A 13,123-nucleotide genomic window follows, 5' to 3' on the forward strand; every position below is an offset into this window, starting at 1 on the left:
CGGAACCCAAACCAGGGTCCGTGCAGCAATGCGTGTTGAGTCACCTGAAGTCGACTAGCCCTTCACCCAGACCTCCTGCTGCCCTGTGTGGAACTGTGACAACTGTGTTCTGTCTTCTGCGTCGCAGGACAGGTTCTGATGTCACGTGGGGACAGAGAGGCAGCACCCACCTGTGTGTCATTAAGAAGCAGAAAATGGGGTCAAGGGGAAGGGCAGGCCGTCGCTGTGGGGGGGGTTATGGGACATGTTTTGTCTTCTTGGCACTTTTTCGTGAGCACACGCTGCTTTTATTATCAGAAAAGGTGCAGCTGGAAGGACGGCATGAAGGGGATCCTTCCCGTGGGCCCCCATAGGGCCTGGCCAGGTCGGCAGGAGCCCACGGCCATCTTCCTCATCGATCGATCAATGACAGGGCTCTCCCGTGGGGGCCTGGCTGTGCCCCCCCCCAGGCTTCTCTGTTTAGGGCGCTCTGAGCTCTTCCCAGCTCTGCTGTGTCAGGGGAGTTGGGAGGAGGCCCCACACTCATCTGTGACAGAGGGACACCTGGAAGAGGGGCAGGGAGGACTCAGGCAACATTGCAGGGTATCTGCAGGGGGGGCCTGAAAAGTGAGGCGGCCACCAGGATCCCCCCCCCCACGCATGCAACACAGGAGCACATCAACGTGATGATTCTCAGCAATCAACTCACTGTTTCAGACAAGGCATGCCAGCGGTGAAAACCTTCTCTCCTCGAAATGTTCCACCATCAGTAAAGAAGGAACTAAATGTTACATTGCAAAGCAGGCAGTGAGGCAATGCATTGGTACCTTTAGGTTACGTTAATGTATTTAATAAACGTTTTATCCTGGAACAATTTTAGAATTTAGACAGAGCTCCCGCTCTCTCTCTCTCTCTCTCTCTCTCATACACACACACACACACACACACACACACGCCTGCCACTTCCACCCCTGCTCAAGTCGCACACGACATGCGTGTCACAACCAAGCCCCCAGCACTGGTGACACGCTAGGAAGTAAACTACTAGGTAAAACTCGACTTGGTTTCAGCAACGTTTTTCTGATCATGTCCTTTCTTCATTCTGGATCAGGACTTCCCACTGCCTTCAGCATGAATGCATCAGGAGGAACCGTTCCCCTGGAGGACAACAAGGTGCCCACCCCTCACCCAGGCGGCCCTCACTCCAGATCACGTTTGTGTCCTGGTTTTATGCACACAACATCTGTGCTCACTGAAAGTTACTCGGCTCAGGAGCAGCAGAACCCCGTGCCTGTCTCCTTCGGGCCACCAGCAGATGAGTAAATCATACATTTGGGGACAGTCACGGTGGGGAGAAGTTGAGACAAGCCCTCAGGGAGGTGCTGTTGGAGGAGTGAAATAAGCATCAGTGAGAGTGGGGATGGGGAGGCAGCCTAGAACATGAGAAGAGCCAGTGCAAGGGCCCTGGGGCAGGAGTGAGCTTGGCTGGTTGTGCAGCAGCAAGAAGGCCTCCTGGCAGGGCTGTGGCCAGCTCAGGGAAAGGCGAGAACAGGGTGAAGGTGGGCAGCCAGAGCCTCTCAGACCAAAGCTACCAGTTTGGGTTTTATCTCGTGTGGGGAAGACATTGGAGAGCACAAGGTGAAGCCTGGAATGTTTGTCCTGAGCATCATGGAGCGGGGAGGGACCCCCCTCACTTCAGAGAAAGGTGGGAAAGCAGGTGGGTGGTGGCCAGAGACTAGGCACCTGGTGCCCAGCAGGACTTGCAGGCACCCCCTCTCCCCCAGCCGCAGAGCAGCCCCCGTGCACGAGGACCCACAGACCCCTTGTTCCCAGCGAGCTGGACGGCGTGGACCAGGTTTGAGGCCCAGGCTGGCGAGGCCCAGGCCAGGCGGGCGGGTGGTGGGCGGTGTCCCAGGCCTGTGCGCCAGGCTCTCACAGCACCTGTCCCCAGATTAGATTTCTCCTTTCTCATTACCACCGTAATAGGTCCTTCAGACCTCATTCCAGCCCAAGATATTATCTGACCCGTATAATTAATTAATTATAGCCCAAATATTATAGATTATTAAAAATAGCATAACTAATAGTGTAATATCTCAAGCTGTCGACTTTAATAGTCAACATTGTCTTGGCGGCCCTTATCAGCCCAGGACACCCGGTGAGAATATTGATTCCGGGTAATTTTAGCCGTCATCTGCCATCCTGACGGCGAATTGTCAGGTCCTCACCAAGCTGGGGCTCATTTGAAATCGTTAAACCGCCGCGCTGCTCACAGTGGACCTTAATGTTTCCTTTTCTCTCCCTTCAATATGTTTCAGCCACAGAGAGGAGAGTAAATAGAGAAGCGGACGGGGAGAGAGGGGCGCTCTCAGGGCCAGGGGACGGGTGACTGATTTGTCTCTTGCCCTGGGGACCCTGAGTTGGTCCCCCCCCCACCCTCCCCCAGCCGTCTTTCCCTGGAATCTCCTGGCAGAGCTGCGTGCAGGGGGAGCAGCTGAAGGACAGGGCCTCGGGGCTCAGCATCACACACAGACATGACACACCCAGGCTGCACCCCCACGACCCCAGACACCCACCCACAGGCACATGGCCACCGACGCGGCAAGTCAGACCCAGACTGGCTGCACAGCCACACACACGAATACACCCAGGCACACTCACACACGCGTGCACAGTCACACACACACGGGTGGACACAGACAGTGGACGCCCAGACACACTCATGCAAACATACATCCATGTGGACACATTGACACACACAGGAGCCCAAGCTGGCCACAGAGCACTACACAGTCACACACAGAGACATGGCTACGCAGAAGTACACACTCACGCACACACGATACACACAGGAGCAGACACACCTTCGCGTGCACGTGGAGCACATGGACATACACATTCTCAACCGGCGTCTATTAACTGAAGGTCTCCTGGGGGCCCGTTCCTTCCAGGGACTTCGACACCGGGTAGGGGGGTCATAAATGAATCTACCCCTCAGGAGGGAACCTTGGGAAGGGAGGGAGGGAGAGGTGGGAGGTGTGGCAGTTCCGACCTCAGAAGAGGGAAGGTAAAAACCATAAGCCCCTCTTTGCCCCATCGCTCCCCGTCACGCTCCGGATCGCCGCACACCCACGTGAGCGCGCAGCAGCCCGTAGGCACGCCCCGCCCCGCGGACACGCCCCTGCAGACGCCCCGCCCCCGCGGGCACGCGCCCGTCCCCTTCCCCAGGGACGCGACCTCCCCGCGCGCGCGCACACGCTGCCCCTCGGGCACACGCTTTACCCCCCTCCACAACTGCCCCCAAGGGGCGGCCAGGGCGGGGCGAGGCAGCGGCGCGCGCAAGAATCGCTCCTCTGAGGCTCCCCTGGAGCTCTACTCAACCTTCTAATTATGATTCATGCGTGTGATAATAATAATTCAATAATCAGGGAGCTGCACAAGACGCATTAACCTCAATTAAGCTCATTAAGCGGCATGACCCACTCCCCCACGTGCCCTCCCGACCCCCAGCGGGCTCTGCAGGCGCGCTCAGGAGTGTGGCGTGTGTATGCTGGGCCGGGACCGCTTCCTTCACTGAGCACCACTGGATACCTGCTCTGGGCCCCGTCCCTGCTCCCTTTGGGGTTCTACTGCCCCTCCATACCCTTACTCCTCATCTCCTACCCCCACTTCCTCCCTGAGCCCACCCAGCTCTGACTCTTGTCCCTAACTTCCCCAAACGTCCACATCAGCCACCTGGTCCCTCCCTCAACCTGGGTCTCCCCACTTGCTCCTTCCTGCCCCCACCCCCTCACACCCCCACCCCCACCGCGCGCCCACAGAGCCTACTCTGTCAGGTGTGCCGTGGAAAGTAGCGGAGTGAATGGGAATGGAGGAGTGAGGCCCTCCTGGGATATGGGGTGGGGGGAGGACACCCTGGTACCTGAGTCTGGGCGACTGGATAAATGCCCAGAAAAAAAAAGCCTGTGACCACAAGGTGGGCGAACAGGGATGGGCCATCAAAGCTCCTTCCCATTCTGGCTGGATGACCTTGAACCTGTCACCCAGCCTCGGTTTACTCACCTGTAAGGTGGTGATTCCCACTCTGCCCTGTCCTCTGGTCAGAAAAGCCTTTGGAGCCAGCGTGCCCCTTGAGGCCGTGCGAAGTAACTGACTGACACTTGATGTGGGGGAGTCAGGTGCCTCCTACACACAGAAGAACCCTTGGCCCCACTCCAGTTCCAGCTGTTGGTTTTGGGGTTGCTGTATTTTTGTGTGTGTGTTTTTAAGTTTAAAGGGTTTAAACCTCACCTTGGCATGTGATTGACCCTTTGCCATGAGCCGGACCCAGCGCTATGTGCTTTTCATCTCTGAACTCCGTGCAGCTTGCAAATAGGAGAATTCAAGCCCAGGCAGGGAAAACTTTGTTAAAATCCTCCGACCTGGCGTGGCCGTGGTGAATGGGCTGACTTCTGATCTGGGCTGTAGCCTATCCTGAGCCAGGACACCACACCACGCACACGGCCCGCAGCCCTCTTGCTCCTGCCTGGTGACCCCCGAGTGTGGGGAAGAGAGCCCAGGACGGGATGCAGCTGTCAGAGACGTCCGGTAAATTCCGGGATAGCACAGGCGCCTGGAATCCGTGTCGCTGTCCGCGGTGCTGCGGCGCGCTCGAGGAAGGCAGGGCGGGCGCGCTGTCCGTGGTCCTGACGGGACGCGTCTTGGGCGCTGTTCGTGGTTCCCAAGAACATCCTCCCGGGGATGGTGCCCTCGTGTTCCCAGAGCTGTGGTGCTCTGGGGGCAGTCAGCATCCCATATTCCCTCTTTTCTCTGGTGTTCTGAGTGTGGGACACCCTTTCTCGAGGAGTCATGAGACCTTAGAGAAGATAAATAAAGTAGCCAATAATCAGAAAAGGTCATTTTCCTAACTCTGGGTGAGCAAAAGGGTTGGGTTCTCCATAAAATGGAGGAGGTGGAGAGGCGAGAGTAAGGAGCATAGGAGCCTTCGGTCCTCATTCGCCACCTCTACCTCCCGCATTCTTCCATTCTTCCCACCAATGCCAGGAAGGTGGGCCATTCAGAGACAGCACGATGTCAGTAGCACGACCCAGTCCAGACTCGAGTCGGAGCACTAAGTTTCAGGCAAGGGTGGTAGTACCTGCCTGGCACACTTCACAGTTGTGAAGACCCCAGACGATCTGGGCTGGGGTGTGCCTTGCACGAAGCAAACATTATACGAGGTGGGGGTTGCTTATCCATAGCCCCCTGGAGACCCCTGAATACTGCTGTTCTTCCAGTTTGTCCAATAAAGCTCTCTAGGTGCAAGGAAGAAAGGAGGCCCCCACCCCCACTATCATGTCCAAGGAAAGCTGCGATCTTGTCATCATCATTCGACCCTCAAGGGGAGGGTATAGGGACCTTAGAGTTCACATGGAATCCAACCCCCACAATTGACAGATGAAAAATTGAGGCGGGGTTTTTGTAAACAAATGATGTCAGTGGCAGGGGTTGTGGTGTACCCCTCATGCTCTTGTCCCCCAAAATTTCCCAAGCCCCAATGGCTGAGGCTTTGAGGATACAGGCCCTGGACTGAGAAGGCTGGATGCTCAGGTCTGCCCATCCCTTTCCCTTAAACAGCCACTCTCTCTCCTGCAGGATCTCAACCCTCACCCACTCCATTTCCAGGTCCACTTCTAAGACCTTTTACCATCCATCCCTCCCCCAGATTTCTGTCCTTGTCCCGTGTTGATTCCTGCCTTGAGACCCCTTTCCCAGCCCACCAATGACCCCATCTGGTCCTGACTGATGTGCAGTGGGTGGCGGTCTAGCCATGAAGGGGTGTTTCTTGTCCACTGGGTAGGCAGAGGCATCCCATTTCAAGCACTGATTTCACCTGTCAGTGCCCACCTGGGGCCCCGCGAGTGAAGCTGGTGACTTGGTGATAACCCGATATGGCAGATGGGAAAAGCTTGCACAAATGAGGGTCTAATTGACAATCAATTGTGATTAGGAGTGAAAGGACATCTTCATAGCCCTAGACGCTCTGGCTGAAGTTGGGGGGAGGGACGGGTTATTTCAGGGTATCTGGGAGAGGAGGGGTGCTGTGCATCTGTCTGACTTGGGTTGTTCCTTAGAGATGGGGGTCGGGGTGGGGCAGGGGAGGATGCCGTGATCTCCCTGAGCCTTGTCCACATACAGTACCCCCTTCGCCCAAGGGAAAGCCACCCGAGGTCCCCTGTGTAGCTCTGGAGGTCCGCTCTCACACCCCACTGTCCCACCCTGCAGACTTGGCCATCAGCTTCCCTGCTTGCTGCGGTTCCTGCTACAATGTTTCAACCAACTGCAGGGAGGGGAGGGGAGGGGAGAGGAGGGGAGGGGAGGGGAGGGGAGGGGAGGGGAGGGGAGGGGAGGGGAGGGGAGGGGAGGGGAGGGGAGGGGAGGGGAGGGGAGGGGAGGGGAGGGGAGGGGAGGGGAGGGGAGGGGAGGGATTCTCTGCATCTCCAAACTACGGGACAGTCACAGCGTTTCTTCCAAGGAGCACTCAGCCCCGAGGCAGGAGCCATCTCCCAGCAGGGAGCGTGTCCTGCCTGTGGAGTGAGCAGCGTGCGTGTTTGGGGAGAACACCATGTGGCTGTTTATTAGGATTTATTATTTAATTAGGCTTATTATGTAGCCTACGTAACATGCTGTGTTGCATTTACTATGTTTCAGCGATGCTCACCATACATTACGCTACATCTACACGACATAAAATGCCATTCTGTGTGTGTTTGTGTTCGTGTAGAATGAAAGTTGTACCAAGAGGGCTGATTTCTGTTCCTCACTTGCCAACACCTAGTGTGTATGGTGGGAGTGAGAGCAGACCCCAACCGGCCCACCAGGTACACCTCGTGGCAACCTGCCCCTAAGGATGGACGCTTTGTGACTGGAGTTTGAGGGTGCACCTGAGGGGTTGTGCCACACTGGGACCACCCAGAGCTAGGTTCCAAGTCTGCACTGGGACCTGCCTCCCAGGGCTCCCAGCAGCTCTGCCTGGTGGAGGAGCAGAGTGGCAGGCAGCACAGGGTGTGGGGCAAGAGCAGGAGGGGTCGAGGGGGAGGCTGGCTGAAGCCATGCGAGTGTGTCTGTGGGTCATGTGCCCCAGATGGTATGCCTAGGTGATCGTGAATGAATTTGTGCTTGTGTATGGTGTGTGCTGGTGAATGAGTGTGTGTGTGTGTGTGTGTGTGAATGGGGTATACACATCTATATTCAAACTTGGCGGGGGTGGGGGTGGAGAGAGCCGAGGAGTCCTTCCAGGAAGATGGGGGTGGGAAGGAGATAATTACCTCCCTGAGATGAGAGATTATCCACCCTCCTTCCCCCAGAGGTGATTTATAATTTAAAGATAAAGAATAATCAAGTCCTGGCAAGGAAGGACACAGTGTTGTGGGTCTGATTAGAATCTCGGATGGACCAGCACGCGGGGGAGGGGAGGGGCTGGGGGAGGGGAGGCCTGGCTTCCCCCCAGTCCCAGCCTCCCTGAGGCTCAGCATGTCCGATGTTAGCCCAAATCACAGCCGATCGGTCCCCCATTATTTCTCCTAACTTTTAATTTCTGCTTCCAAAGGATCATTGCCCGCAGTAATTGCAAAGGACCCGTCCTTGTGCACGGAGCAGGCTCCGGGGACCTCAGTGTGAGGCGGCGCGCACACCGCTCGTGCGCACGCCGCGCATAGTCACACCCGTCACACACAGCCGCACACGTTCTAGACACTCGTACGCAGCTCCCACCTGGGTCCCACCAGAGGCCGGTGTGTCCGCCGGCCTGAGCAGGGGTGGAGGGAGGAGGGTGCCCGCGGAAAAGCTGCGGTGCCCCGAAGGCTCGGGCGCAGGGCCTGCGGGGCGACCCTCGCCGCTGTAGGTACATGTGCACAAACAAGACCCGGACCAAGGGCGTCTATTTCTCCAGGCGTGGGGAAGGGGGGTTGCTGTGATGTTTCCCCTTATTTGAAGGGCACAAATTTTTGTGCAGGTCGCTTGTCGTGGGAACGATTCTTCGGTCCCCATTTGGGGCGGGGCGGGGGCAGGAGGGCTATCAAGCCTTGCTCATTTTCCATTCCACTTTTAAATTAGGAGCGACACCGGCGGCCGCTGGCCCCGCCCCCCGCGGGGATACACGGGCGAGGTCCCTAATTTGACGCCGTGAAGGGGGCGGACGCAGGCGCGGATGGAAGGGCGAAGACCCAGGGCACAGGAGAGGAGACCCGAGCGGAGCGACCGGGAGAGGCGGGCTGAGCACTTAGGGAACTCGTGGAAGGGAGCTGAAGACCCCAAAAGTAGGCCTGTGAGAACCCCATTCCCTGCCCTAGCCACCGAGGGGCGCTGGAGCTCCGGGAGCCCACAGAGCGCAGGGGCCCCGCGCGTCCGGACCCAGAGGAGAGGCCGCTGGGCGCCGCGTTCCGCGCTGGGATGTCCTAGCCAACTCAGAGCCTTCACCCGGCCGCGCGCCCGGGGCCTCTGCGTCCCCTACGTCGCCGATTGATCCCGCAATTATTTAAAAGCCGGTCTGTCTCCTCCCCCTGAGCCCAGGAGGAGGGAGCGCCGTTTCCGGACGAGCGGAGGCGCAGCGACACGCCGCTGACCACGAGAACCGCTCGCGGATCGCACTCCAGCTTCAGACTGCGCGTCTGTCGGTCGGGCCGGGACTCGGTCCGTGTGTCCCGCGCGAGGACCGCCTCCTCCTCCCGGGACCGTTCGCAGCCAATTAGGCGCGCGCGCTAACGAGGGCGGCGGAGCCCTGCAGCCGCCGGCGGGCGCACGTGTGTGCGGCGTGTGGGCGCGTGGGCGCCGCCGGCCGGGTCGCCATAAATGCGCGGGCCGGACGCGGCGGGCGCCTGAGGCGGCGGCGGCTGCAACGCCAGGCAGCACCGGCCGAGCGCGGGGCGCGGCGCGGAGAGCCAGCTGAGCCGCTGCCGCCTGCGGGAGACCGTGCGGCGGCGCACGGCCCGCGGGCGATGGGAGCCCAGTAGCTGGCGGGTCCCGAGCGGCCGGATTGGCGGGAGACCGGCATGAGCGCCAGCGGCCCGGCGGCTCCCGGGGACGGCCCGGCTCTGCCGCCGCCGCCGCCCGGACCCGGCCCGGGGCCCGCACCGCCTGCGCCCGCCGCCGCCGCCGCCCGGGACGTCATGGACGGGCGCGCGGAGATGCCTGCTTTTCCCCGGGCCGGAGCCCCGCCGCTAGCTGCCAGCGACACGGTGCCCGCGGCGCCCGAGGGAGCAGGGGCGGCCCGTCCTGCCCCGCCACCGCGCCCCACATCCTTCTCGGTGCTGGACATCCTGGACCCCAACAAGTTCAACAGCAGAAGACGCCGCTGCGTGCTGCTCGGCCCCGTGGCGCCCGCCGCGTGCGTCCCGGCCCCGTGCGCCCCTGTCCCTACCGCCCCGGGGCGCCCGCCGCGCGCAGAGGAGCTGGAGCGCCGCGCCCTCACCGCCGCCGGAGGAGCTGGAGCCGCCACCGGAGCTGAGCCACAGCGTGAGTGGGACTCGGCCGGCGCTGGGTCGTGGGGCGCAGGGGTAAGGGCCGGGCTAGGCGTTTACGCTCCCGGGACCGCCTCGGTGAGTGTGGCGGGCCGGGGGCCAAGGCTGGGTGGAAAGTTCGCAGCGCGCGGGGCCGCACTAGTACGTCCTCGGCCTCCGTCCGACCCGGACTCCGGGGCCCGCACCGAACTACGCCTGCCGGGCCGGGCCGGGCCGGGCCCAGGGCTACGGGGCTGCCAGGCCCGCCCAGGTCTGGCCGCCGCGCGTCTCCGGCATTGGAGGGGAGTCGGTGCTGGAGGAGGAGAGGGCGCGCGCGGCGGCTGGCCCGTGACCTCCCTGCCCCCACCGCAGCCGCCTGAGGCCTCCTCCCCCCCCCCTTTTTTTTGACAAATCAGACTAATTGTGACAAAACGCTGGTTATCTCTGGAAAAACAATTAAATCCCTTCGATTACAGTTAAGGGGAAATGTGCTTAGCGGCGGAAAGCGGCCGGTAATGGGGCGGCCCGCGCCCCGACCGGGTCGATATCCCATTACGGCAGCATGCATATCTCTTTCAAGCACCTTGCAAACTCCCCCCCGAACATCTAAATTATAGGGTCAAAATTCGGATAATTACTCGATTAAAACCTATTACACTTATTAGGGGCCGCTATTGATCGAGAATTGCATTCGACCGGCTCCTGATTGCTTTTTTGTGTCCCTCCCCGGGCCTCGCCTCCTTCCAACGTCCGGATCCCTCGGCTCCCGGGGACGAGAGCACAGGGAGGGCAAGGCTGGGGCCGTTGTCTTGGGACCAGGGGGCCTTGGGACACCTGCTCGGGGCTTCCTCCAGGTGGGACGGAGACGGAGCGTCGGCCCAGGCTGGCTGGAGGGGACCCTTCCTGCTCTCTGCCTGGCCAGTGTGCTGGGAGTGTCCGCACAGAGCCTCCATCCTCCGGGGAAGCCTGTCCCAAGTGAAAGGCCCAGTTTCTCGCTGGTTCAGGGAGGGAGCTGGGTCAGGCCCCCCTCCTCCGCCCACCCCTGCACGAGGCGGGAGCCGGACAGCGAGGTGGCTCTCAGGGCCCCTGCTCCCGCTGAAGGACGCAGGTTGGGGGCCAGGGCATCTGCTCTGCGGCTTCCATAACCTCGGCATTGCCCCGAAGGAATCTACCAGGGCTGAATTTGTGGTTTCTTCCCGGGTTTCTCAGTGCCAACCCCACTCCACGCGGGACTTTGGTACCCGACCGAGTGGCACCGTGGAGGGCACATGCCCTGGCTTCTCTCACGACCACTTGTGGGGATGGGAGCTGCACACAGACCGCCCTCCACCCAGGCCCTGCCCAGGACAGACACTTTCCTTCCAAATTTCCGAGACTCAAAATGCAGCCGCCGCGGGGCCTCTGCTTGGGGGAACCGGGCTGCTGCTCAGACCCGGCCCGCGGGGACTCCCGGCCGCAGCCCCAGCCCGGCTGGGGACCTCCTGCCGCCCAGGCCGAGATTTCAGCGGAGAAGCCCGGGGAGGCAAGTTCCTCAAGGTCCAGGCTTGAGGTAGAGAGGGAGCCTGGGCAGCCGGTTTTGGTCCCCAGAAGTCTCCTCCCCGCGTCCTGCTCCAAACCACCCCGGCCGCTGTCACACACACTCCCACCCCATTCTTAATTGCGGGGTAATTGGCTGGCGCTGCGCCTTGCATAATTGGAGGGTAATATACGCCGAAATAAATTAAATGGCCCTTAACTAGTTTGTACATTACACAAAATGAGTTTAATTAAGTTTGTATCTGCCCGCGGATCGATCTGAGCTTTCGCTCGGCCAGAAACTCCGCGGGTCCCGCTCGGGCAAAGGCGCGGGGCTTCGGGGCCGCCAGCGGAGCGGAAGGGGAGAGGAGCGAAGACGGAGGGGAAAGAAAGAGAAGGGGGCGAATAAACGAAGAGAAGCAACGAGACGGGGAAAGGGCGTCGCGGCGGGGGCAGCGGGAGCGGACGGAGGGTCGGGCGAGCGGGAAAGGCGACGCGAGTCTCAACTGTCCTGTCTCCCTCCCCGCCCCGTCCCGACCCGGCCCGCAGAGGCCGGCGACCCCTACCAGGCGGACGAGGCCGAAGCCAACGGCTACAGCAGCGGCGGCGGCCGCAGCCCGAGCGCGGACAGTGGGGACGAGGCGCCGGACGACGACGACGACGACGACGACGAGGACGAGGCGCCCGAGGCGGGGGCGGAGCGCCGCGCGGAGGAGGCGCGTGGAGGCGGCGGCGGCCTCGCGGCCCGCGGGTCGGGCTGCCCGAGCGCGGCCGAGGCCGAGCCTGTCCCCGGCACCGTGGACGAGGCCGCGGCGCCTGGCGCTCGCGGGAACTCGCCCGGAGTCCCTGGCCCGCCGGGAGCCTCGGCCGCGGCGCCGGGGGGCGCGGGGACCACCCCGCAGGGCGCGGCGGCGGCCTCCAAGCCCAAGCGCAAGCGCACGGGCTCCGACTCCAAGTCCGGGAAGCCGCGGCGCGCGCGCACCGCCTTCACCTACGAGCAGCTCGTGGCGCTGGAAAACAAGTTCAAGGCCACGCGCTACCTGTCGGTGTGCGAGCGCCTCAACCTGGCCTTGTCGCTGAGCCTCACCGAGACGCAGGTGAAGATCTGGTTCCAGAACCGCCGCACCAAGTGGAAGAAGCAGAACCCGGGCGCCGACACGAGCGCCCCGACCGGCGGCGGCGGGGGACCCGGGCCGGGCGCGGGGCCGGGCGCGGGGCTGCCCGGCGGCCTCAGCCCGCTCAGTCCGTCGCCGCCCATGGGCGCGCCGCTCACCATGCACGGCCCGGCGGGGTACCCGGCACACGGCCCGGGCGGCCTGGTGTGCGCCGCGCAGCTGCCCTTCCTGTCGAGCCCGGCCGTGCTCTCGCCCTTCGTGCTGGGCTCGCAGACCTACGGCGCGCCCGCCTTCTACGCGCCGCACCTCTGAGCGCGGCTCGGGAGGCCCTTGGATAAGGCTCCGTCGCTGACTCTGTGTATAGCCGGTTGCTACGGAAGAGTTTTAAGTTTATAAATGACTGTCCGCATCGGGGCCGAGCTCGGCCTCTTGGAAGCACTTTGCCGAACTTTACTCAATCAATAAACCGCCGGAGGTCCAGCCGGGTCCCTCAGGCTCCCCGCGCCGCCCGCCCCCGGTCCTCCTCGCTGCCCTTCCGTGGGGACTTCGGTGCCACCAAGGCGCCCGCGGGGTGTTCGATCAGGCGCGGGGCTCGTACCCCAGATTCCCCGCGGGCCCTGCCTCCCACAGCCAAACTTGCCGGGTCTCACCTCCGCGTGCTTGGGTTGGGCGCGGAGGGTCACCGCCGTGCGAGCTGAGACCCCTGTCCGAGACTCCTCCCAGCTCATCCCCCTCCCTCTCTCCACCCCACCGAACGCGTACTCCCGGGACGTGCCCTTTCTTCCCCGGTGTAGCTTCAGGACACTCTTGGGAGTGGGGGGGGTGCCTGGTGGGACAGACGCGCCGCAGGGGCGCAGCGCTCTCTCCCTCACGCCCTCCACTTCTGAGCACCAGGCTGGGGCGGACGTCCAGTGCTGGGCCCATCCGCCCGATGCCCCGCAAGGAGGGCGCTCCAGCTGCTCCCAGAGGAGGAAAGCTGGGGCTCGCGGGATGGAGCCACCTGCCCAACAGCTCCCCAGCTGGACTCCAAGGCCGCCC

At 62.0% G+C, this 13,123-nt stretch overlaps 1 protein-coding gene across 1 annotated transcript; it reads left to right on the top strand.

Moving 5' to 3' along the window:
* The first annotated feature begins 9,008 nt into the window (after window positions 1–9,008).
* On the top strand, window positions 9,009–12,397 carry NKX1-1 (NK1 homeobox 1). Its single transcript, XM_066279295.1, has 2 exons — window positions 9,009–9,471; window positions 11,520–12,397. The coding sequence occupies exons 1-2, from the start codon at window positions 9,009–9,011 to the stop codon at window positions 12,395–12,397; spliced, it is 1,341 nt and encodes a 446-aa protein (XP_066135392.1).
* Window positions 12,398–13,123: the final 726 nt, after the last annotated feature.

The sequence above is a fragment of the Saccopteryx bilineata genome, chromosome 5, assembly GCF_036850765.1.
Source record: "Saccopteryx bilineata isolate mSacBil1 chromosome 5, mSacBil1_pri_phased_curated, whole genome shotgun sequence".
NCBI classification, from domain to species: domain Eukaryota; kingdom Metazoa; phylum Chordata; class Mammalia; order Chiroptera; family Emballonuridae; genus Saccopteryx; species Saccopteryx bilineata.

Excerpts from the sequence above, each read along its gene's own strand:
- NKX1-1 (XM_066279295.1), top strand. The coding sequence starts at position 9,009 with ATGAGCGCCAGCGGCCCGGCGGCTCCCGGGGACGGCCCGGCTCTGCCG. Across the intron at positions 9,472-11,519 it reads CACCGGAGCTGAGCCACAGC|AGGCCGGCGACCCCTACCAG; the intron begins GTGAGTGGGACT and ends CCCGGCCCGCAG.